Source organism: Coturnix japonica, chromosome 5 (genome assembly GCF_001577835.2).
Source record: "Coturnix japonica isolate 7356 chromosome 5, Coturnix japonica 2.1, whole genome shotgun sequence".
In the NCBI taxonomy this organism is placed as follows: Eukaryota; Metazoa; Chordata; class Aves; order Galliformes; family Phasianidae; genus Coturnix; species Coturnix japonica.
In genome coordinates this window covers 30,769,187-30,795,485 of record NC_029520.1, presented here as the reverse complement: position 1 = coordinate 30,795,485, position 26,299 = coordinate 30,769,187, and the positions used below count along the sequence as shown (strand labels likewise).

Here is a 26,299-nt window from a genome sequence, read left to right as displayed (position 1 = left end):
AATCCAAAGCCCAGTGATCCTTAGTGATGTGAATAAGTGAAGCCTTTGATAAACATAAACCTCACATTTAACACTTAGAATAACATGGTTTATGTATTGGATACATTAATATAATGTGTCACAGAACTGTTTGGGTTAGAAAGGAACTTAAAGCTCATTCACTTCCAATGTCCTACTGTGAACAGGTTTGCAACACACAGATGAAGCTGCTCAGGGCCCCAAGCATGGGGCATCCACACCTTCTCTTGGCAACGTGTTCCAGTGCCTCTCCACACAATATCTAACCTAAATGTCCCCTCTTTTATTTTAAAACCATTCCTGCTAGTCCTATCACACCCTGCCCATGTAACATTTAAAGACTTATGATTCAACAGTTTATAAAAAGACACCGCACAAATACCAACTTGAGTTTATTAAAAATGGGAACTGAAAAGTTTGAAAGAACTCCATTTCTGTCCTCAAAACAATTGTCCAGGAGAACTCAGATGACATAGCAAAAACACCAAGTCACCAAGTGTCTACCATTTATACTGAATTATTTGTCAGTACATACGTGGCAGTGATGTTTTTCTTGTAAAAACACTGATTACTGACAAAAAACAAAACAAAACAAAACAAAAAAAATTGTTTCTTGGTTGGTTTGTTTGTCTTTTTGTCTTTAATTACTTTTTGACAAAATATCCAGCTAGGTAGTCAGGAGTCCTACTTTTTGAGTTAGAAGGCAAACAACAACACTCTCCTCTTGCTGTTAAAGCAAAGAATGCTTTCCAGTCTTCCAATAAGGGTACTATGTTGTATCATAGGGAATCAGGAAGAAAGGATAACTTTGTCTTATACTCACCTGTGGAAATTAATTGGTTCTGGAAATATAAAAAGCTTACTGACGTAAGACAAAATCTGAAGACTAGAGTAATGCACATGAAAATCCTGTAAGAGCAGCAGTAACGCTATGAACTTCATGTTCCAAAAAAAAATTATCCCTTCTGAAAATAGTAACCGATCTAATTTTAACATGAGCTTTCACAAGAAAACTCCTGCAAGCTACTTCAGCCTCTGAACTCTGTGTACTTGGTGTTCCTTTTAGCAGTTCCACTCCAATGCAATGCTCTGAACCAAGTGTAAACAATTCTATCAAATCTTCTACTTTATGTGCAATGGAGAAATCCTTTCTAAAAAAAACCTGATAACCAGGATGGTTCATGAAGTTTCAGTCATGGAAGAGGCAAACAAAGAAGAAGAAGAAAAAACAAAACAAAGGCTTTATTACAGCTCTTGTGAATTTAAAAGTAACAAAAGATGTTACTGGGAACATAGCAAAAATCAAACCAGACAGTTTAAGACTCCAAGACAACAAATTCACGTTTCTTCTCACTTCCTTAGCACAGGAAATGTAGAGCTGTGTCATCTTCTCTCCCCTCACGTTTCTCTCAAACAAGTTGGTTCAAGTTCTACACAGTACAGTAAGACAAATGAAGTTACTATCCCTAAAGCCACACCGGAGAATAAAACACGTGCAGAAGTCTGAAGTATTTCTGAGATGGGTCAAACAGAACCATGCTTCATCAGTGCTGGGACTAACACTCTGACCATTAAGACTATCATGAGCAGTTTTATTACTGTTTTCTAAAGACTGCCTTAAGAACCTATAATATGCAACATATATATATATATATATATATATGTATGTATGTATGTATATGTATATATGTGTGTGCGTGTGTGTATATGTATGTGTGTGTGTGTGTATATATATATATATGTATGTATGTATATATATTTAAAAGGAAGTCATAGCTGGCAACATATTAAAAGCTTTTCAAGCCCAAAAGATGACAGCAACACTGACAGCTTTCAAAATAAATTGAAGTTATCACCTGCATTCTCAGATAAAACAAGGATTTGACCAGTGCAGTCCACAATACCTCAGATACAATTTTCCTAGATAGGATCTCACAGATATCTGTTCACTGCTCTTTAACATTGTTCCAGACTAACACATTGCTATACTTTGCTCTGTGCAGCACACGTCTTTAACGCTTATAACCTACAATGCTACAAAGAGAAGCATACAAGGTTCTTCAACACTCACATATAACAGCTTTTGTAGTCAGCTACTGACTTTTCATGGTTCTATGAAAACATTATTATCAAGTTACATTTGGATGCATTCCCGAAATACATCTTCACATATATTTGTCTGAACCACCTGAAGTAGTCTTTCACTTTTTGGGTTCTCAGGAGATAAGACAGAAAGCATATCAAAATACAAATTATTTCCTTTAATTTAAACATTAATTTTGATTGTGCAGATTATGATTAATAATATGTTCCTATGCTAAATTAAACCAAGCAAACTAGTGTGAGCTTCTTGAGGACAAATATCATTGACTGACTTTCATTGACACCACATAAGTAAGCCAACAGGAATGCAAACACACGTACACATACTCTAAGTTCTAGATGTTGCTTTCTTCCTCCTGAACTTATTACAGTCTTGTGACACTAGGCGTGTTAGATTAAGTCTGAGCCTCACTCAAAGCCAGCTCAGAGCCTTTTTCTCCTTACTACATTATCTGCATCCATCCAGAAAAATTCTTCACAACCTGCAAAGCACCTCCTCCTAATCTACTGCCTGTGGCACGCATGATATTAATATCTGTCATGCTATAGCACATGAGGGGTCTCATCACAGATCAATATTTCACTGCACTAAGCAAAGAACAGAGTGAACAGACTCCATCCATTCTTGAAAACCTAACATCTAGTTGAACGACAGACACAGATGAGAATGCAAACTCATCACCCCACATTACACAATCTTATCTCAGTATCTCGGCAGTTTTGAGAACTGTGATTTGTTTAATGTATCACATCTTTGCATTGGATTTTCATATTCTAGTTCCCCACATATTTTTAAAGCACATTACTTAATACCCATGTAGTGCTGTCACCAGCATCTTCTGCTTTTAAGAGAAAGGCTCTACAGAAGGTTATTTTATTCCAGCTTCTCCAAGAGAAACTGAAAGAATGAACTGCACTGCTCTCATTAGGTCCACAGACCTAAATTGCCATTCTGCACATTCATGCAAAATGACAAGGTAAGGAAGATGCCCTGCTTTGCTTTACTCAGAGCAATAATATTCAGCACAAGTGGAGGATATACAGCCTACGTGCCAAGTACTACTAGTCTTACTGAAGGTTGCAGAAGAACTCAGTCTGCTTTGAACTTGGTTCTGTAATAAAGATATATCTATTACCAAGGCATTTTGCCTAAGCTTGGAAGATAATGCAGAATCAAGAGAAGCAGCTCAATACAGTGAGAATAAGTTTGTAACCTGACTAGACAAACCAGGAGACTACTAAAGAGTTTTAAACAGAGTGACTATCTTGTAAAATATTCTCATATGGGAGGGAGGAAGCAAATTTCAATATTCTATAGTAAAAATAGTGCTGTGTTTATTTTCTGTGGAAAACATACAAGTGTTCCACTGGACCAAGAATGTTTTCTCACACTGGGCTCATGCACTTCCTATGCAGATAGTTCAGATATATTTTTTTGCCTGCTGAAATCCAAGCTCCTGAAGTTCCTGCTATCCAGGGACGTACCAGCTGCCACTGGCACAGAACTTAACTGGTGTTAGTCCAAAAAGCACAACAGGGAACACACCCTAGTTGCTCGAACTACAATAATCTCAAACATGTGGATAAAATAATTACAGCATAACATTACACCGCTGTCACATTTTGAACAACTTCAGTCACTACAATGTAGGTATGGTGTGGATAAGTGTTACAAATTTAAGTACTTTGGTGAGCTTTATAGTGATCACCCACTAATCCCAAAATCTGCATTAAGCTACTACGTAGGTTTCTAATGGTTCCAAGTATGATAATCTGCCCTACATGCCTAAGGGGTGACAATATGCCTGTGTGAATGGCCCAAGAGAAAGGGCTGGAAGGGGGAAAAAGAGAGCACCAGCAAGTAAGGAAATAAAAGGGATGCAAATCTGTCACGTTCATACACATGAAGAGTGCCTCCCCATTCTGCAGCTCTGTAAACTTCTGGTTACTGGCACTCAACCCCCTGAAGACCCAGTGGATGGTCTCTATGCATCAAAATGTCCTAGCAGGTTCCAAGAGCAGTTTTCCCTCAATCAGATCTTCAGCACAGACAGACACACTGCTACTGAAATGCAAAGGCAGCACAACAAAGAGCACCGCCCATCTGGAAGCTGTTCTAGCATTCAGGTCCTGAGAATTTTCCAATGATCAGCATTATAGGGGGTTTGTTTGATTATTTGTTTAATGCAGAATAGGGTAAGAAAATACACTTAACACCAGCAGAATCCAAACAGAGAGTCAGACAAGCCATGTACATCAAGGTTTAAGTCCAAGATAAATCCTTCCTTAAGGATCCTGGCTTCCTTAGGCAGGTTAGCATAGAAGAAAGAGACCTGTTAAATATTTGCTACTGAAGATTAGGTCCATCAATTAAGTAGACTGTAGTGATGTTCCATCTAAAACTATGCTCAGAACAGAAGTGTCCTCTGATAGGTAGCAAAGCAAGCCATTCAGGAGTATCTGTACGACAGTGGCCACCACATGCTGGATTCACCTCTAGAAAGCACTGGAAGAATAATAAGACTGGTGAACGCTCAGCAGCAGAGAAGTTGAGGGCATAATTATTACACCAAATGGACAGGACTGGATGGGACAGCAATTGACACAGCTGTAACTATAGGTTCCAACTGATGACGCTTTGCAGATCTAAGAGAAAAGAACAATAACCTTTAATTATCGCAGGCCTCAACTCCTGCTGAGGAAAGAAAAAAAAAAAAAAAAAAAAAAAAAAAGCAAGCACATCACTTCTAATCTTGAAGTATCTCAGTGTCAAAACTGATTTCACCATGTTGCTTTCATATAGGCTGTACAGAACCACAGAATCCCCAAGGATGGAAAAGACCTACAAGATCATCCAGTCCAACCATCCAGCCATCCCCAATAGTTCTCACCAAACCACATCCTGAAACACAACATCCAAACATTCCTTGAACACCTCCAGAGCCAGTGACTCCACCACCTCCCTGGGCAGCCCATTCCAGCACATGACCACTTTTTTGGAAAAGCAGTATTTCCTAATGCCATATATGAACTAAAAGTATTAACATATAGCAGAAAAAGAGAAATTAGCACAGCAAATAAATAAATTGCTGCTGCATCTTTGAAGTTGAAAAAAATAACTCTGTTTTGTTACTGTTTGTTACTGTTTTGTAACAGTTTTCATTCTTTCATACTAGAAAATAATGCCTAATGTAAGCAAATAGGTAGCTTTAAAGTTCAAAGTAAACATTTTCAAAACATTGCGATCACACTGACAAGATGTCAAAAAAGGCTGGGAAAATGTATGGCTCTGTATCAGCACAACTGCATCCACCAACGCTTATGCCTCAGTCTTTCCCCCATCCTTCACAAACAGGAGCATCCATAAGAATACACAGCTCTCATACAGCCACAGCAGGAAGCTCCTTAAACACAAATGAAGTGACTCAGCTCTCTTGTAGCTTGCCAGCCTATGAAGATACACAGGAAGTAAAAAACAGTCACTGTAAATTCATTTCTGTAACCACTTTTCATATTTTAAGCACATCCAAAAGCTTTGCCTACAGCAGCAACAACACTGGTAGTTTAAAGACTACTGTTGAGTTTAAATAAAAATCCAAGCAACTTCACCCTTCCAACCCAACAGTTAACACCGCTGCTTCCAGCATTACAGTGTGTTAGCCAATTCAAGTGACTGCTGCATTCAGTTGACAGAGTCCTCACCGCCTGACAAAGCCTTTGGCTTCAGACTCCTGGTCCCAGACATGTGACTTGTGGCAGAAAACCAAGCTCAGCTGCCTGCCAGCACTTGTGCTCAGTCCTAACTGCACATCGTCTGTCTGGACTAGAGGCACAGGATCATTTAAACAAAATACACTTTGAAAACACACAAATGCTTTTCTTTCTTTAACTTAGCCTAGGTGATATATCAAGTCATACCTAAAAAGTGAGGAATCAGATCCTGGAAAGCAACTCTGAGGAGAAATAACTAAGATGGTGCTTCACGTACAATGTTTTGTAAACACCTGATTGAATTCTGGATAACTGGTAACAGTCAGAGAAGCGTACTACTGTAAACAGCACGGCTGAAGTCAAGGACGGAAAATATTTCTAGGCTGAAGAGCTAGAGAGGAGGAATAAGATCAGTAGCTGACCAGATCCTTGTGCTTGTAAGTATATTCACAGTGATGATGCTACTGGCTTGCAATACATGAGGAAAAGGGGCACCGACTGCCCAGGGCAGACCACAACAGCCCTGGCACGTTAATTCCACAGAGTGATTCCATCAAACAAGATGTTCAATTCACGAGTATCCAAAAGAAATAAAGGGATACCTACAAAGGACAGACATTTAGCTGACCTAATATTCCTCTCCAGCATTTGTTACCATGAAGGTTCTCAAAATGAGGAAACAAGTTTAGTTCATCTCCGTAACACCCATGAAGAGACCATAATTTCCATCTTACAAAGAGCAACCAGGAAGAGTTGTTAAAACTCTTTAGCACTGCAAAAATAAACTAGAAAAATTCAAACCAAGCACCAACAAAAAACAGATAGCCTTAAAAGTCAGAAATAGCTCTAAGCATTGTGCTGTAACATGACATCTCCCTGAAAAATACAGCACATACCCCTGCTATCTCTGTACTTCCCATCCCAAAAAGGAAATCTGAGGAGTGCTTAAGATCCCACTACACTGAAGTCTACCCGCAGAGTAGGGAACTACAGCACTGGCATCCCACTGCTGCCACATCCTCTGCCTTCATTAGAAGGCAACAAGTTAATGGGAATCACATGATTGTTGCCACTGTAAAACTTAACAAAATTTCATTTAATGAGCAAAATAACTGCATCAGCTCAAACCAATAATTCACTAAGACCTTGTGCTTTGCATGGTTTAAATCAACAAAAAAAAGGCAGCTTATAGTTGACAGCAAAACTTACCCCCATTTACTTGCGGCTACACTCAACAACAACAACAAAAAAGAGGAAAAAAAGAACCCACAAACTACATATGGGAGTGACAGAACTTCAAACAAATAAACAACCAAAAACATCTGGCAAACCTATAAGGGATGTACGTCACAAATGACTTTCCAAACTTCATATGGGTAGAGCTGCCCTCTCAGCCTGTCAGTTTTATCATGATGGTCTGTGAAAGGGCACTTTAGCACCATCTAAATTACAAGGATGCCTTTACAGACAAAACAAACTTTTAAAATAGGTCTAAAAATAGTATTTCAAATTCCTACCCCTATCTCTACAAGAAAAACTGCTTTTCTGTTCTGTATCTAATTTTGACTTACTGGGGTTATACAATTATTTACTAAACAAAAATAGCACACAAAGAATACTGAGTGCTCTCCCATTTGAGAATTTTCTCTCCACTATGCAACACCAAGCACATTTTTTTGTTGTTACAAGTGAAGCAGCCTAAAGCAAATTCGTGACAAACAAAGGAGTCTGTACTTGTGAGCCATCAGGCTGATGTCAAGCTGAACTTTTCCAGTCTCACTAGGTCATATCAAACGAGACCTTTTCCACTAGAAGTTTATCTTACACTTGTTACTACACATTAACAAATCTATGGCGGAAATGCACCTTATCTCTAGTGAGTACATACTTCACAAAAGAACAAGGTGTAATGTATCATCAATTAGAACTAACATATTTCATCTTAAAAAACATACAAACAAGCCCAAAACCTGAAAGGAGTTCTGTTTTACATGCTAGGGCTCTGAATTCCAGTCTTTTCTGTAACTTTTGTTTGTATTTGTAAAATAAGTGAATAACTCCTGACACCTCAATGTCGACCAAGTCAGAGGTGACTCAGGGTAGAGCCAAAATGGAAGGCATCTTCCATCATCAGGAGCTCAGTGCCCCTCTGCATAGCAACACACACCCATTAATTGGCTTATTTCATCTCTTTACAGAGTAGGAAAGCTTTTACACAGGTTTTACTGATTGTTATACTACTGCCTTGTTTTACAAGTTGATTTTAGAATATAAGAATGTAACTAAATAACATCTTTCTCGCTAAGCACTTAACTCTTACAGATAAAGAAAACAGCACCACAAAACCAGTGTCTGAGGAGTTTCCATTTTATTTCACCAAAATGGAGTGAAACAAAAGGGGAAGAAGAAAAGTTGCCACATATTTGGAGAAGGCCTGTATTAATAATAGAGGATTGTAACTAATAGTCTCTAAACATCATTAAAATTACCTTTAACAAGTCAAACAATAAAAATACCATTTCAATAATATTCATAGAAAACATACATTTGGAACTCCTGTCAAGGTTGACTCATTAAAACACCATTTAAATACCATTTGGGACTGACACTTAACGAGTTTTGCTGTTCCCACATTCAGTGACTTTGCAAAACCACTTCTACTCACTCATGAGTTTCCACAGCTCACAGGAGCGGCTGCTGCTGCTGTGGCAATGTTAGCCATACTTCATGCTAAATGACTAATAGGGGCTGTGACTCATTGTCACCAGAAGATGATTATGCCACTGATTGATTTTAACGCTTGCCCATGAGTAATGCTAAAAGCAATTTAATTAGATGCAATTTATAAATCCAGGGAAAACTAAAGAAACACCAATTATTTGGTACTATTATCTGACACTGGATGCACACCCCACTTGTTGTGATACTGCTACAGTACTGCACAAAATGCAGCATCGTGCAGTTATGACTACTTTCATTTTTCTGACCTGCTCAGAAAGATTAGTTTCAATATCCACCATTTTAGCACAAACAAATTATTAACTTTAGAATGCACCATTTCATTGAGAATGTTTGCAAAGTAGCCCTTTTACTTCTCTGCAATATTGCAGTACAACGTTGTGAACCCACTATTTTTTTCTTTAAAATTTAGTTATATTTTAGCTTGCGATCAATCTTGCTAAGTGAGGCTGCATATCATGGCACATAAAAGACTGCAGAAGTTTGTCTGGAAACAATGCTGTGCTTTCAAGGAAAAGGCACGGCGTTCATGTCAATATTTTTCATGTGCCTGTTTCACTGTCAGTCCTCACCATATGCAGCTTTTAATCACCAGATGCACTTCAGCACGAGTATGAACTTTTTCTTATGTTGTAAAAGCAAATGATTTATTGTGTCAAAGAGGACTGGTACTAAATAATCAAAGTCACTCTTGGTAATGCCTGAAATAACTTTTACTTTACTCTCTCATATATTCACCATCTCTAAATACCACCTTCTGATTGTTCAATTCAATAGATGAACGATTTCCTTAGAAGTCTTGTTAGTCAATGTCGTGAACAGCAGTAAACAGCTTACACACCTTGAAATAACATCTGGACGGCATACAAAAATTTGGGAATGCTCTCCTGGCTTAACAGAAAACACTAATGCCCATAGATTGGGTTTTTTATTACCAGAAAAATGTATCCACATCCTAAATCATGCATACGCTGAACCCATTTTGAAAACTAGTTACTGACAAATATGTTTTGTAACGGTGCTGCCAGATACTCCCTTCTACTTCTTTAAAAGCATCACTGAATAGCAACTTTAAAATAATCCTTGATATTATTTTCACTGCTCTCTCTCAGGATGTGACAACGCTGGCTTCTTGAACTCATTTGGAAAAGATTTTAAAAATACTTTTCAATTTCTTACTAGGAGCCTCAAAATAAAGAAAGTCACCTTGAAATGTAGGCTGATACAGCCCAATGAAAAGTGAAGAGTGCGTGAAAAAAAAAAGTGTGTGAAAAGCAAAGTCCACCAAAGAGTGAACACTTCTCTCTACTTCTCCCGTATTTGCAGCCACGCTGTTCCACCTTTAGCGGTTACCAGCCACCTCCACACTCTGCTTTTATGCACTATAAGAGCAGAAAACTACCCAGCTTCCTACGTGCATGTAATGAGCAGCAGCAAGTTATGATAAATGGGAGCAGTAGCCCTTTGAAAGGTGATTAACTACTGCTAGCACACCCAACACCACAGAATCACCATCAGCGTACTAACAGTGCTGATTACAAGTAGCAGTTGAAATTTTACAGTAAAGATCACACAAACTGGCAGAAAACCTCAGTAACACCTTCTCAACTTACATTTTATTCTCTTCAGTTTTCTGCTTAAGGGAAGTTTACAACAGGAAAAAAATAAAAACCAACTGATAGGAAGACCAGCAGAATTATATTGAAACTCAATACAAACCAAAAAAAGGCTAAAAGTTATTTTAAAATGTTGCTTCTTTCATACATGTCATTTGTTTATTTTGAGATGAAAGTCTGCTCCAAGAAAAGATACAAAGCCCACAACTGCGTTAGATCATAAAAGCTGACATTTTGCTCCTGATTTTCAAAGATACAGAAGATTCAAATGCTTATTCCCATCATTCTGTTTGTGTTCAAGATTAAATATACTGAAGTAAAAAGTTTCCTTAAATTTGACATAAAAAATAAAAATAAATCATTCTAAATTAACAAATTCCTTTTTTTGTAGGGGTAAACTAATAAGTCACTAAATTAGCTGAAAACACAGCACTGTCCATAGGGACAGGTACGAAGTCCAATGCACCACCCTACTATCTCTTTCAGTTCCAAAATTTCACCCATAAGGCCTTCAAGGGCAGGCTCACCCAATTTCAAGTTCTAAAGCAGTATATAGAACTTTGAGCAACATTCCACAACTATCAGAAATGCTAGTTTTATGTATGATGCATGAATTTCACACTTCTTGAAATAAAAGCAGTCATGAAGGACGAATGGCCTTTCCTAGCAGTCTGAAAGCTGTTCTCTTTAGGGCTAGAACACTTGAGACTCCTAAATGCTCCTAAACCTACACACCAACAAAGCAAAGTAATTGTGAAAGATGCCAGATGTAGAACGAGAAGCAAAAGAAAGGAAACTGAGACTAAGGACAAAAAGGTGGAAAGGAAAAGAGAAGCAGGAGGATCAAATATGAACTGGGTAAGGAAAAAAAACCAAAACCACTAACACTGCAGACCTTGAAAGACACATCAGATTATGGAGCAGATACAGGAAGGTGATGAAAAGAATTCTAAAACAAACAAAAAATCCAAACAAAAAAGTAACACTGCTAATTAACTGCTAATAAATGCTAAAAACGCCAATTGTTTTTACTACCTCCTTTCCACACTACTCACAGGAAGTAGCGTAACAAAGGCACAGCAACAGAAGTGGTTACATCAGCACTTTGTGACAAACACAAGAAAGGAGTGAGAACAAGGACTGGATACTAGGTGTACAGATGGGACAAGAAACAGCAGTGCAAAGACCAAACTCCTTCAAAGAAAGGGCAAATTACTTCTGTAAAATTAGATAGTATCTGTGATTCTTTTTGGTCTGCAGAGCTCAAAAAAAGTCTTAAGAGAAACACTGCAAGAGTATGAACACCCTTTATGGAAATATATAAAGTTGATCATTACTGTTCTAACTTATAAAAAGCTTTTTTTTCTCTGGCAGCATTAGGTAAAATAAATTCTTCCACACTGCAACTCTGAATTCGTTTATTTAAATTAAACAATCAAACCATGAGTCAGAACAGGCGCTGTGAATCACTCGCATGGCACTACGTTTGTCATTAGAAAACAGTACTTTGCACATTAGCAGACACTTCATTTCATAACAGATACTCGGGTTTGGACACCATTTGCAAAGCCAAAAGTTTCTCAAGTTTGGAATGTTAAATTTCAACAATGTTGAGTGCCATGAATGCTTAAGGTTATACACAGCTATCAAAAGAGAAAAACAGCACACCATAAATGAAAGGCAAAACTACTTACGTTTCAAAACAGCGATCCACGTTGTCTGACATCAGAAGTAGCATGCAGAGCTGTTCCAGTGCTATCAGCTGCATATCCCTTTCATCCCCCTGCCCCATCTGCAGCCATTCCAGCAGCGTGTCTGGGTCCACATCTGCCATGGCTTCCCAAAAAGAAAAGAAAAAAGCAAAATCCAGAAAAAAAAAAAAAAAAAAAAAAACAACTCAAAAGGGAAAAAAAAAAAAAAAAAAAAAAGCTGCCTCTGCTTAAATTTAAAACTACCAAAAATATCCTTTAATTGTTCAAGTCAGATAAAGTTGAATAGGATGAATCCCTCTCTTCAGCAGCCCCAGGCTCCTGCAGCTTTCACCTGGAAAGAGGAAAAAACAAACAATTATCTTCACAGTATTACAGTATTTTGCATTCGCCCTCCTCTAAAACACACACACAGTGTATCTTCATGCTGACATGAAGACAACTTCCCAATATCTGACCAGCCATCTTTTTTCTTTTTTAATTTTTCAAGCTTTATGAGTCAACTGTAATAAATCTGTTCCACTTTCTTGGGAACAAATCTCTGGATCCAATTGACAAGCAAGACTTAAAGCCTTCTCTCATAAATAACATTTAAAATAGAAATAGAAAATAAACACACGCTTAACTATTTTGCTTGTTTTCAGAGGTAATTCAGAGACAAATAATGCCATCGTGCCTATTCCATTCCCTTTAACACCTCTTCTTCATAAGTCACCCAACCTTCTGGAAGATGGGTTCTCCCTCCACTCAACTATTCCAATACAAAAAGACACCAAAAGCCATATTTCAAATGAAAATCAAACTGCACAAAAAAAGAAATTGAGATGAACAACTAAAGATGGAAAATCTTCACAAAACTTTTATGAGCACTTCATCCTTTAAAACAGCTCTGAAACATAATAAAAAGAAGCTCCTTTAAGTCAAAGGAGAAAAAAAAGGCAATTTCAGGATCACTTCTGTTTTTAAGTTTCCTTTTTTAACGAATAAAACATTCACGTGCCATATTTTTTTTAAGCACAGGGAATAATTAAAATAATTCATGTACTTATAAGGAAAACAACATTATTTGTTGGCCCAGTGCCACAGTTGTACATGTGAGCTGAAGACCAAAAAAAGTCCCTTAAAAATGCTAGGAAGTGTTTCTGATCTGTAAGCAACTGGGACCACGTTTTTTAATAAAAATCAGAGCAAATGTTCTGAACCGACTTCAAGCCAAATACAAAAGGAAGGTTTTTACTACAGCTTATTAAGAAGGGGGAAAAGAGAAATAAAAATAAAGAAGGGCGAGTTCACCAAACTCATGGGAAAGCACAGAATAAATAGTGGACAGGGCCCTCACACATGTGGGAGAGGAGGGAGGAAGAGGCTGGATCCGGACAAAGTCTGCTGCCTTGTTTACTTGCTGTTAATGAGTTAATAGTTAAAACATAACTCCACCAAGGGCAGATGAGAATGTACAAAGAAGAGGCAGATGTTGGTGTTACACGGAGAAAAGGACATGGAACTAGCAGTGCTGCTTCACAACAGCTTAGAACCCCAAGATGTGACAAAAACAAAGTAGAATAAATATGATTTTTTAACATTTAAAGCCATAAAGACATTTCAGATAACTCAAAAACTGCTTACCACTACAAATACTTTGGTTTTGCTCCTATCTTGTTGGATTGCAAACTATAAAAAGTAATCCATGTTACTAAATTCCTTTTCTACACTTCAAAGGTTGCCTACAATACCGAGCTGTTTACAGACTGTATTTTTCGTTCTAGACTAAATAAAATAACTGAGATCGTCTTGTAGTTATAGTAGTCTCCTTAATGCGATTAAATGATTAACCTCAAATGGGGGCTGGGGGTGTGGAGGATGAGGGAAGGCAGAAGGGGTGAAGGCAGAGACATTTAGGAGAGGCAACTAAGTCTAACGCAGCACCTGCCGTGGGGGGCCGGGAGCAGACGGCAGCGAAGAGCCGAGCAGCAAGCGGGGCAGCGCCGGGAGCCGGGGAGGGCGGCCTCAGCCAGGGCCAGGCCGCGGCGGCTCTCACCCTCACCCACACTCGGCGCCAGTCCGGGCCCTCGCGCACCCCCAGCGGCCCCGGCCCAGCACGAGGGGATTTTCGCGGCCTCCCCCCCCTTGGCGGCCCTCACACACCGCCTCCTCGCGCCACCCCGCACGGCCCGAGGGGCTCCGGGCAGCACCGCCCCGCGGTCCCTCAGGAGGCCCGGATGGGACCCGCCGCCTCCCGGCCGCGGCCTCGGCCCCCCGCTCCTCCCGGCCTGCCCACACCGAACCGCCGGGCCGGGCGGCGACGCTCGAGTTGTGGGCGAGCCGCAGGCCTCGCGGGGTGAGCCGGCCCGGCGGCTCGCGAAAGGGGCCGATAAAGGTTTAGCCGCGCCTCTCCCGTCCCCGTCGCTCACCTCGGCTTCCCGGAGCCCCTTCGCCAGAGCCGACCCTTCCTCAGCGCCGCGGGGAGGCGAGAGAAAAGGCGAAGCGGGGGCAGCGGCCCAACCGCCGGAGCAGACGGCGGCCAGCGGCATCCATGGCGCTCCGCCCGGTACGGGATCGGTGGGAGGAGGGGAAGGGAGCCGCGCCGCGGCCGCGGGGAGGAGCCGGCGGCTGGACGCGCTGCCGCTGGGGGCGCTGTGAGAAGAATTGCCGCGTCTCCCGCCGCCTCCTCCTGCGCGAAGGCGGGGAGCGGCTTCAAGCCGGCACGGCCCCGCTGCCTCGTAGCGCCGCGTCAGCGCCGCGCTCTGCCCCCTGCTGCATCGGCCGCCTCTGGGCTGCGCTGCGGCGTCGGCCCGTTGGGGGCGGAGGGTGCGGGCCCTGCGGCTTCCCTGCCGTGCTCGTGGGGCTCCCTCCCCTGTGACACGCCGTGCCCGGCCCCGGCGGAGCTCTCTGCGCCTGAAGGAAGCCCCAGGCTCGGCTTCCTGTCTCTAAGACCTCCTCGGCGGGGCGCCAACCTCGCCGCCCGTGCCCGGGCCTGGCCTGGCCTGGCCTCCCCAGGGCTCGGCTGCATCCGCCGGCGAGGAGCGGGCTGCAGGACCGGCCATGCCCGCTGGGGCGCCTGGCTCTGCTGCTCCATCGGCCTGCGTGGGGGTTTTCGTTTTACTCTTACGGAGAGATTCAACTCGCGCCATTTTTTTCTTGTTTTTTCTTAAATACGGTCTTATAGTTGGCCTCGCAGTTCATTAATTGCGAGGGGCGGGGATGGGTAACGGTCCTTCGGAGCACAAGTTGCGACTTGTCCTTATCTTGTAGTGAGTTTGAGATATTGCAGCTGTAGCGTTTGGCTGGTGGCCGGTCTCAAGGCAGAGAATCCCCCGTGCCGCTCGCTGCGCTAAGGTGTGCAGTTGTTTTGCATATTGGCACCAAATGAAACAAGCTGCAGCCTGCCTGAAATGAAGGACTGAAAGTGTGAAGGAGATTTAAAATGATTTCCATCTCTGCTGCTCACGTTTTTTTCCAAGGAATTTAAGCCCATTAATATAAGTACAGTAAATAAGATTATTGTATGTCATTCCTACCTACATCATAGACATTTCCTGTAATTAGACAAACTACACACCAAACAAAAAGGTAGTAACAGACATGCTCTGGTAAAACTTGCCAAACACAGACATTTTTATTGTTGGTGTTGCAATAACACCCCCAGAACATTTTATCTTTAGTAATTCTTTTTTTCTTAGTACAAAAAACAATAGTTCCCTTGTCCCTGTTTCTGTTTCACTGAGACAACTCATTGTCTTCCTCTTAACTTCCACTTGTTCCAGACCTGATGAGGTTTAGAAGTGTCTCCTTCATGTATGCTTGTCCTTCAGAGGTGAGCAAGACTTCTTAAAGGATTAGTTAAAGACATGAGACACTGGGACAACTGAGTCTGCAGTCTTTAAATTTAGAAGCTTGATCTTCTTTCACTTTCACTGGTATAGAAGTGGCAGCCGAATTAGGCCAAACTTGTGAGAACCACATCTGTTACGTGACCTTACCACTCCTGTCCCGTGATAGTTTGCTTTTTATCGTGAGGAAGATAGGTTTCAATTAAAGCAATGCTGTGAATTTCACCTGAAGACCAAGCTCAAATGGTAGTTTTCAGTTGTAATTACTGAGAACTAAAAGCAAACAGATGCTTCGCTCTTGTTGCAGGCTGTGCTTCCTGCTTTGTGGTAGGTACATGATTATCCATGCAGACGATGAGGTTATCAAATTAGAGACCAACCGTGGAGCAAAGTCAAAAATACAACATTGTGCGTGCAGAGAACAGGAATGAAGTGTTTAAAGTACTTTTTAATGGGAGTATGGTGCTTAAAAATACTGGCAATAGCTTTTAGTGCTACACATCTTCAGTCCTAAATGTCTAAAATACTTGCATGACCTGTTGCATTAATTTCCCCATGTGAGATATATGTGTGTGTATATATATATAAAATTAAATTAATATTATATATATATGTATATATATATAATATTTTAAAAGGTGCATTGCAGCTTTAAGGGTGGATTAGGATTTTTTTTTTCATTGTGATTCATTTGTAATATATAAGAATTTGTTCATGATTTGTCCTTCTCGTAACGAGGAGATTTCTCCTCCCTTTGAATTAAATCTGAAAAGGAAATATATATATATATATATATAAATATAATAAACAAATAAATAAATAAATATGAAAACTGCTCAGTACATCATTTCAGCTCCATAGATTATATACTTGTTATATATGTTCAAAGTCTGGTTTACACTTCCAGTGTCACGTACTGAATGAACAGTCCAGATGTTTTCAGCAGTTGTGAGAGGATCCTCCATTTGGATTTACTATAGAGCACTGCCTGTCAGTTGCTGTTTCACTGTGTACGGCACCTGAATAGACTAGAACTGCCACTTCAGAAATGACTGCTTTCTGGTATTTAGTATGAGGAAAACCATAGCAAATAAGACTATGGTTAGCTGGTAAGAAGGAAATAATAATTGCCTAAGTCATTTTTATGGAATTATTTGTTTTTATAGTTATTTTCTTATAAATGAAGTTCAAAAACCAAGATTTCCAGCTCATTTGTTTAGTGCTAGGCCTAAGCATGTTGGGTGAGAAGGATTTTTACATAGTCAGACATGGAACAGAAATAAGGCCATATACTGAAGTGAGAAGTAATGGAGCTGATAACTTCTTTGATGATTACAATGAAATGTGTGTGAAACCTGCAAAAACAACTTCTGTTCACCATGCGTGTACAATGTACATGTTACTCATTCTGTTTAAAAAAATAACCTCAATTCTAATATGAGCTGACACACACATGTATGACCTTCCCAAGCCCCTGAGTCATTGCATGTCTCTATTTCCTTGTTTATTTAAAGCAACAAAAACAACAGAAAAACACACCCGGATCATAGTGCTGGCTGGCGTCAGAAATATCTTAACATGGAACACTGAGTTGCTTAGACATGCTACTATATTAAGTCTTACTGTAAAAGAAAATCCCTCAGTGTCTGAGCAGACCACGTGTGTAAATGTGTGAGGATGCTTCTGTGAAATGGTAACAAGGTCACAGGGAGTCAGGCTTTGTAGAGCATGGCAGTGACCATTGGTTTGGTTGTAAACTTACCTGAAAATTCTGAAAATTAAAACTTTGCTCAATAAAGAAATTGTCAGTGCAGTTCCTAGGATTATATTATATTGTGGACCCACAAAGTGCAAAGAAGGATGTCATGGAGGGGTAGCAAAGATCAGGGACTGGAGAATTCCTGATGAAAAATGGCTGATTTGAGACAGTTCCTTTGTCAGAAGACATCTCGGGTATTCTCGGAATGTTTTGGTTCTGTTTGAAAAGAAATCACATGGCTAGAAAATATCAGGATGGAAAAATATTATCTTTATTTTACTCACAGCTCAAAAATATATTTATTACTGCTTTTTTTTTTTTTTTTTAATTCAGGCTGATGTTTTCTATAAAGAGTTAACTGGTAACACAAGGAAAAGTCTGTTGTAAGTAATGTTGATGTCACATTGTGGTACTAAGGATTGTAAACTTGGGCTGGGAATGGTTAGTGTTTTGTTATAGAAAACTTGCCAAAATCAAAGTGAAGTACGCCTACAATGAAAACAAAGAAGATATCTCAGATTCCTGTATATTTTTCATTGATATGGAAGGTAGAGCCTGGTATAATTTAATTTATGTTTTTGTTAGCCTCGCTGCCCAACTTTGTGCACATGCCAAGTTGACGTTTCCAAAAATATCGCTCTTCTGGGGTAAATAGATCCATGTCACATAAACAGATCCTGAACACCTCCACAAACGTTACTGAGCAGTTTATGCTAAAGGCCAGCATTGTGTCCAGCCAAATAAAACAGGATATTTGCAGATTATTTACCCTTTCACTTTAGCAATCCTTCTCTGCCACTCGCAGAACCATGTGGCAGGAAACACTGAATGGTCCTACCGCTCCTGAGACAAAATGAATAATTCCATACTGCGCATTTTGTTTTCTTGATGAATGAACTTTTTAAAAGTTAGCAAATGTTGACTAAGCTTTTCAAAGCAAGGGGGCCAGAAATTACCAAGGACAGAAACTTGTTTGCCATAACAAGCAAGATCTATAGAATTTGGTTACTTCAACTAATTTACTTCTTAAGCATACCATGAAAAATATTTTCTTCTTGAAAACTGAGGTGTTTTTTTGTGGGGAGGGAGGGTGTTGTCTGTCTGTTTGTTTTTTGTAAGTAAAATGTAATTGGTGGAAGCTTTTCATTTTAATTTTCCTATATTATCATTTTCCCTTCTTAGCTACTTCACTGTAGAAGTCCGGTGAGCACAAATGTAGTGCCAGCATCTCAACTTTCCAAAAGCAAGTACTGAATTTCGCAACCACAGCGATCACAGAACAATTGTCTGCCAGCTGTAAAGCATGGTGTGTTTACTTTGTGCAGTCCTATGCAATCTGCTGTAACAAGCACCGTGTGAGGGATTGCCTGTTTGGTAGTTCAGATGTTGCAATTACACATGTCGATGTGGTGAGCATGTTACTAATGCTGACGTGATAAATGTATGAGTGACATGTTGGTGTTTATGAAAGCACACAGCTGAGTCATTGCTCTTTTTCTTAAACTATTCCTCGCATTTTCTTGCTGCACTGTATGTTATACCACTTGGAAACCAGTTAACTTACACCAGTATGACTGGATTTTAATTAATAGGTCTCAAAGTTACTCCAACTACTGACAGGATTTTGTAGTTCATTTCTTTTGTACTCAATATCAATACCCCCCAAAAGTGAGACTAGATATGGAGTGCTTGTGATCTAACACCCACTTTAAGTTCTTGTGCCTAAGATTTTTCTCGGTGACCTATTTTCATTGATTCTTAGTTACTTATGGTAAGACAACCAGCATTGATTTATTAGGCAGGCATTTCATCCGTGCTTTTACTATTTCTTCTATGCTACAGATTAAGGGTTTTGTTGTTGTTTTCTTGTAAAATAATAGCTTGTTAGGGTTTTGCTGTTCATAGAAATTTCTGTGTAAACACTTGTCACAGTGAACACAGGTAACTTATTAAAATGACTGAGTGCTGTGTGTCTGAGCCTGCAACAAAGCAAGAATGTTTTCTTCCTTGTTTCTTCATATAATGCCAGCCTTAAAAACAGCAGACAAAATTATTTGTAAAGAAACACAGTTCTACTGACATCAATAAGGTCTCAGCAGTTTGGGTCAACTCAATTGTTAGAAATATTTGTCTGCCTAATTTTTGTTGTAGTTTCTCATGTATATAATTATAGCTGCATAACTACAATGATTAGTCTATGTCCCAGTCACTGCTCTGACCCTGACAGGAGGACTAGTAGCCTGGGGCTGCTGAATCTTGTGCTACCAATTCCCAGGTATTCACTAGCGGAGAATCTATGTCATCGGTAGGAATTATTATCAAAATGATAGAAAAGCCACTACTGAAGTTTAAGCCTTCCTGCACATGTATGAGAAAAGATGTATCCACCCAGAGTTCTGTAAACAGAAAATTCAGAGGTGTTAAATGCAGATCTGAGAGTAACACAGTCCACTCTTAGAAACTGCTTAGTAGTTTAACACCGAAGTCCCAGGTCCCCACTTCCACGTGTTAGCAGTCTCCCATCTATACTGAACTAACTTTTCATTGTGCAAAGAAAGCCAAGAGGAATGAAGAAGTTAATCTGCATCTGCAGTCAAATGGAGGGTATATGTCAGCTTGCATCTCATGGCCCAGGGATGATTCACCAAGACACTGAGGATATACCCAGAGGGAAAGATTCACTACCTGTGCTGCAAAGAAGGGGAGCACAGCTAGGAAGAAACTAGCCTTTCCAGTTCACACCAAGTCAGAGCTTCCTTCCATTTGGGAAACTGAGATAACAAATCAAAGCCAGAATCCAGACTAGTCTCACAGGCAGGGCTGATGCCTCTACCAAGTAAGACTGCCCAACTTGTAGCATTAGTAGTAATTCTACAGGAAAGCAATAAGAAATGTTTTCAAAAAGCTGATGATGTGCTGCAGAGGTCATATGCAAATATACTTGCTGGTTACCTAACGCAGGTAGTCTCAGGAAGCAATCTTAAGACAGATATTCAGAGGTAAATCATGTTCTCCATCACAATATTGTACACTACCAATATCGGAAATACAAGATGAAATCAGTGGATGTTTTTACATGTAACTGAGTGCAGAAGTTAGCCCATAAGCATACTTGAAAGTCAGGCAAGGAAGATGAGACTTATGTATTCAGCATTAGGCAATTCACGTATACTTCAGCAATAACTATGCGATAGCAACAGGTTATCATGTTTTAAATAATAAAGATGATAATGACAGACTTCAAGATTGAAGCCCCATCTGCTTTTCCTTTCTAACATGATTAACAGCAATAGTAAGAAACAGGATCCTCAGACTGATGCCTCCATGTCTTCTGGAATGGTTAGAAGATGCAAGCATCAAAACATTCATAACTATGAAATGATACACAACTTTTCTATAAATGGAACATCTGACTCTTCACTGTCTCCTAGTAGTAATCCATATCCACTGCAGGGTTATTTGCAGGACAACTGTCCCTGCAACCTTGATCTATTTCTATAAAGGGCCACAAAGCTGTCACTTTGCTGCTGAGTTAAGTTAGACTTTTTCAGCTAGGGGTGCTAGTTGGGAAATGGACAATGGCACAGCAATAGTTAGTCTTCACAGTAAGCTTTTTCTTATACCTCCATGATTTGGTTTTTATTTCTCCTCTCATTCAAAAAGGGAGGCTTGCTCTGTTATTTGTGCTTCTGAAAATCAGTTCCTCTCTCAGGCCCCACTTTGCGTAGACTAACAGTTTTAATTTCTTCAGAAGAGGGGAGTAGGAACAAGTCACACTTAAGGACTAGAGATATTTACCCTCTCTTCCCTGCCCTCAAGGAACTGAGGTATTGCCAGCAATTAGAGATAGTTGGCAGTTCCCCAGGGATTACAATAAGCAGGAACCAGTAAGTGCACTCTGTTCTCATCTACCTGCCCTAGAAAAGCTCATTTGCCACGGAACAATAGCAAGAACTTCTCGGTTCTCTTTGAATTCTTTCTGATCTCTGAAAATCATCCAAAACACAGAGAAACTACTGTTCCAGGTTCAAATCCTAATCTAAGAACAGTGGCAAAATTTTGCAACTCATGTAACTCCTCATAAGTAGTTACCAAATCTTTTAGTGAAAACATAAAGGATGTGTGTTTGGATGTTGTAACCGATGCTCAGAAGACAATGAAAACAAGACTGAGAGTCTGCTGAGGCAGTTGATTAGTTACATAATTTTCAAACTTCTCTTCCTGCTTTGCATACTACTGGATCATTTTTATATTTCTGTGGAAGCAGCACAGCTTTCTGATTAAGCTTCTGTCTGGATTCTGGCTGTTTTTATAGCTTGCTTAGTGACCACAGAGAATATGATCAACTTACAGCAGCTTGCATATGTTGTCAACAGGTATAGATTTTCAGTATTACATGTAAGTAAGTTTCCATTACTTCTTATAATAATGTCATTAAGTTGCCTCATCCTGTGCTGCACAGTACAAAGTGTTTTGCTTTGATTTACAGGACTCGCTGACAGTCTCTTTATTTCCCGATTATGAATAATGGTCACAGCAAACCAGAACAAGCACAGGTAACACATAATAACATTATAGAAATGTCACAGATCTGAGTAGTTTCATATGTAAAGTATGTATAGGATTCCAGTCAGCTATGAAGCTGTGAAATAGAGTAGACTTATAAACACTGGGATTATGGGATTTCAATGTGGCTCATCACATCCGAGGTGAGTACCCTCATCAGAAATATGATTCATTAAAAAAGAATAAAATAATTATCAGGTGAAATTAAACAGTCACGTTAATATGAGATCACAAACAGCTTTGTGGCATCTTCAATCTGTAGGGTAATTAGCTCTACAGGAACACTCACCTGTTTTGGTACAGTGGGAAACTAGAATATGTTGGACTGATTGTCAGATTCCAGGTGATTGCCTGCTTGATGGTCCTTCCTGAGAGTTTGTGTCCTTTTGTGAGAATAAGTAGGAGAGTTTTTGACTTGCTGTTACATCAGCAGGTGGGTGGCACGTATCTCACACAGGCCATTTAGAAGCAGTGACTTTACCAAGTAACTGATTTAATTACTATTTTCTTTCTCTCACTGCATGTGCCTTAGTAGCGTCTATTGTTCTTTTGTTCTGCTTCACCCTTCCTTCCTCTCTGTCCCATTCTTAACCTTCAGCATTCATTTGATTTGAAAAAGAATCCCTCAAGAATACTGTTGCTTACTTTGCAAACTTTGTAATGGTGCCTTTGCTGCTGTTTTTCCCAGTGGCCTGCCTCATCTTCACGGGAGACTGTCTTGCTTCCCTTGTCTGGGTCATGTTGCCCTCCAGCACTTCTCCTGAGCACAAGTCACTGACTGAGTCACAGCTGGGTGTTGGCTGGCTGAAGGTAAGGAACATAACCAGTAATGATCTCTAGCAGTGAGTTAAATGTAGTTCTGAGATATTAGCCTGAACAGAAACTGGAGTTTAAATACTTGCATGTCTTGTGCAGTTCTTGCACTTACCAGAGGCACATAGATATGAAAAACATTTAAAAGATTCACCCATTTTGGGGGCGTTGTTTGTAGGCTAAGTACAGCTTTACAAACATATGCTGTCAGGGGAGAATTCCTTGCTGTTAATATTCTTGTTACATCCTGAAGGAGAAAATCATGGCATTGAATTATCCCAGTTTGGATCCTGACCACCAGCTGTGAAGCTGATTCAGCCAATATGTACTGCAGCCTAGAACAAGCAGTTTCCAAAGTCAGCAGCAGACAGATTGGGCTCATGTGTCTCTCACTTATGTGTCAAAGACACTGTAGGTTTTTCACAAATTTATATAATTGAAAAATTCTCACATAACTACACAAAGGTGGTATGTGATACACGTAAGTGTTGCAGCCATGCTCTTCAGTTTGTACATGGCAGGCCAGGTAAGTTCCTGTTCCCTATTCACTTTCCCACTCACAGAAGCTTTGCATTAACAGTCCCCCATCCTCCATGTCTGCTTCAGTAGTCACTCTGCTCTGTAGTTACTAAGTAACTTCTGTCTTGATCAGAGAAGCTTCAGGAGTGTTTTTGAATCAACACTTCTTATCCTGTACCATTTAATTTCATGGATCCGAATGTTGTTGCAAGTACACAAAACTGGGCAGGACTCTTGAGCAAATAAATAAATACACATGGAATGACAGGGCTTCAACAAACACTGCTCTGGAGGAGATAAAGAAGAGAGAGATGTTTGCGTTATAGTGAAGATCGCTTTGAAGGCAAGCTCAGGTCTATGCATCTGTTGATCTTATCTCACAAATTCTAGTTGCATTTGACTACCAAGTCTTGGCACGGTTGCAGGCTGCTGGTGTTTACTGAGCACCATTAATGCAACTTGTGTTCATGAGCTGTGGGAGCTGTATGTTGCAGTGTGATTGTGATCCCAGACCAGGCAACTGTTGTGAGCAGGTACTTAAATCTTCTGGAAAGGCTGGTTTCGGTTGCCCACTTGGAAAGAAGAGTTTTAACTCATAACTTCCCCAGGTTCAGCTGCCTTCAGCTGTAGAAGACTGCTTTGGTCTCTCCTACCACACCTACAAAGAGTATGTGCATAGCCTGCCATCTCTCCAAAGTGACATGGAAAAATCAGGATAGAAGCCCATGGCATGCTGAGGTCCATGTGTATCCTTACTGTGTATTTTAGAGGGGGCATAGAACAAAATACACTTGTGGCTAAAGATCACACATTTGTCTTTGTGAGTATCTGTTTCCAACCACCTTGAAAATTCTTGTTATTCCCAGGTTTGTTGGCCTCACAGTGGAGAGAGAAAGAACACGGAATAAAAGGAGTCAGCACAGCTTCCCACCGCCCAGAAGAGACAGTAGTACTGTGTAGGTGATTATGCCTCAGGCAGAACTGGTCACAGTACAAATGAAATCAAAACACAGTTGACTGTTTTAGAATGATGGCTGCAGTAGTAAACAAAAACAGGGCGAATGCATCTGTTGCTGCAAGTAAGCAGTGAGCTGTAGCTGGACTGTTCTGTCTCAGGCTCAATATGAAAAAATATTTTCTCCTACCTCTGTTTATCTCCCCACACCATCCTTGCTTGCTTAACATATGTGATGAATTATCATAAAAGAAAAACTGAGATTTCCTGCTGACTTTTTTTAATTTCTCTAACTATATTTCAAGTAAATTCAGTGACAGAATTTTGATCCCACTGTGACTGCACCTGTTTCCTGCAAGACACGCTTGCAGTTTTGACAATTATTTTTATTTATTGCTTGCCATGTAGTTTGCATAAAAGGAAAAGAGGTTAAGACCATTTGCCTTTGTAATAATAGGTTGTATTTTCATATGTAAAAACTTTTACTTTAAAGTATTAATCCAAACAGTTTCCAGAATCCCTAATGCCTGTACTGCCACAGGAAATATCTACAAAATTTTCTGTTTTTCCAGAAAAAACAGATGCCAATTTTAACATTGGCTTAAAAAAAAAAATCCAATTTTATGCTGGACAACTGGGATTCATAACGTGTGGCAACTTACAATAGGATTTTTTTATATTTTTTTTTCATATTTTCTGTTACTCCTTTCAGCTTCCTACCTCTAAGCTTCAGAAAAAACCTTCATCACCTGCAAACTTGACCTATATAAACAAAGGGCTTTCCTGTGCCCAACTGTTCACTTACTGCACAAACAGGAATATGCATACGGAGAACATCCTCTATTATGTCTGCTACTCATCACTGTGATTTGTTTCCTTCTGTGAGTGCTGCCATTCACTAAGCAGCTAGAATGCAGGTGCAGAGGATAGAGATTCGATGCCACATTCTGCCTTCTGGAGTCTGATTCCGCAGTTCAGATGACTGGCACTACAGAAATGAGAATAAGACCACAGATCAAAAATTATATTCAGCTACAGAGTAAGTGAATTTGGGTTAATCTACTACAGATCTCTTAAAGAGATTTTGGAAGCCGGCTTTTATTTTTCCTTGTTTCTCAGAAAAACTGTTCAGCCCTACTTTTGCTGTATTTAGATATCACTTCCCCTTATGCAACAAACCTTTTACTCTGGAAAATGCAGAGATATTAATAATAATAATAATAATAATAAAATCTATGACTGTACACCTAAACCACCACAAAACTTTGGTGGCATAACACTGGCATTTAAGGATTCCTTGCAGAGATGACATAAGGTATTTTTTATTCTATTCCACATAATCAACTATCAGTATTATACATCTAAAAATATCTAAGGGACAGATGAAGCATGTACTAGTTCATCAGATGTGCTTTTCATGTCTTTGAAACTATACACTGCTGTCATTAATAGCTGGAGCAGCATATGTGAACATGAGCTGCTTGTTAAATACTTAGTTAACTGGAGTCCTGTGTGACATTGTCAGCAACAGCTCAGAACATTAATAAGCAGAGAGGAGTAAGGACAAATCTTAGTACATCTTTTATTGGCTATTTTTAACGATCTGAGGTTGCAACTTAACAGAAATTTCATTATTACTCTATACTGAGAGAAAAATTTACTTGGAAAAGTGTGGTCAGGCCACATGGGTTACCTACGCAGAAAGCAGTGTCTGGCAATGCACACAGCATCACAGCTTCTGGGAGGAGCTGAGCAACACCACATTCAATTCATAAGGGTGCAACACTTCTGGGTTCTTTGATCCCACAATGCAGAGAAGAATAAGATACTTTGCTATATGTTCTTTTATTTAAAGACTGAACAAAGGCTGTTCATATTCTAAGGATCTTCCCCTTTTACTGTGTTGCCTCGCTTGGAATTGCATGGGCCAAGTTTTCCAATGAAAGCAAACATGATAAGTT

General features: G+C 39.9%; 1 protein-coding gene across 10 annotated transcripts in view; it reads right to left on the bottom strand.

The window, feature by feature from the left end:
* Positions 1–14,418, bottom strand: part of HECTD1 (HECT domain E3 ubiquitin protein ligase 1) — a 54,605-nt gene extending 40,187 nt beyond the window's left edge. For 8 of the 10 annotated variants that reach the window (XM_015864916.2, XM_015864926.2, XM_015864923.2 and 5 more), the window contains exons 1-2: positions 14,308–14,418; positions 11,882–12,230 (exon numbers count right to left, since the gene is read on the bottom strand). In XM_015864916.2, the coding sequence (XP_015720402.1) occupies positions 11,882–12,021 (140 nt within the window). In that variant the 5' untranslated portion in view covers positions 12,022–12,230; positions 14,308–14,418. Of the gene's footprint in view, positions 1–11,881; positions 12,231–13,822; positions 13,843–14,307 lie in introns of those variants that run through there. The other 2 variants (XM_015864917.2, XM_015864918.2) reach the window with 2 other exon arrangements.
* Between the last annotated feature and the right edge of the window lie 11,881 nt (positions 14,419–26,299).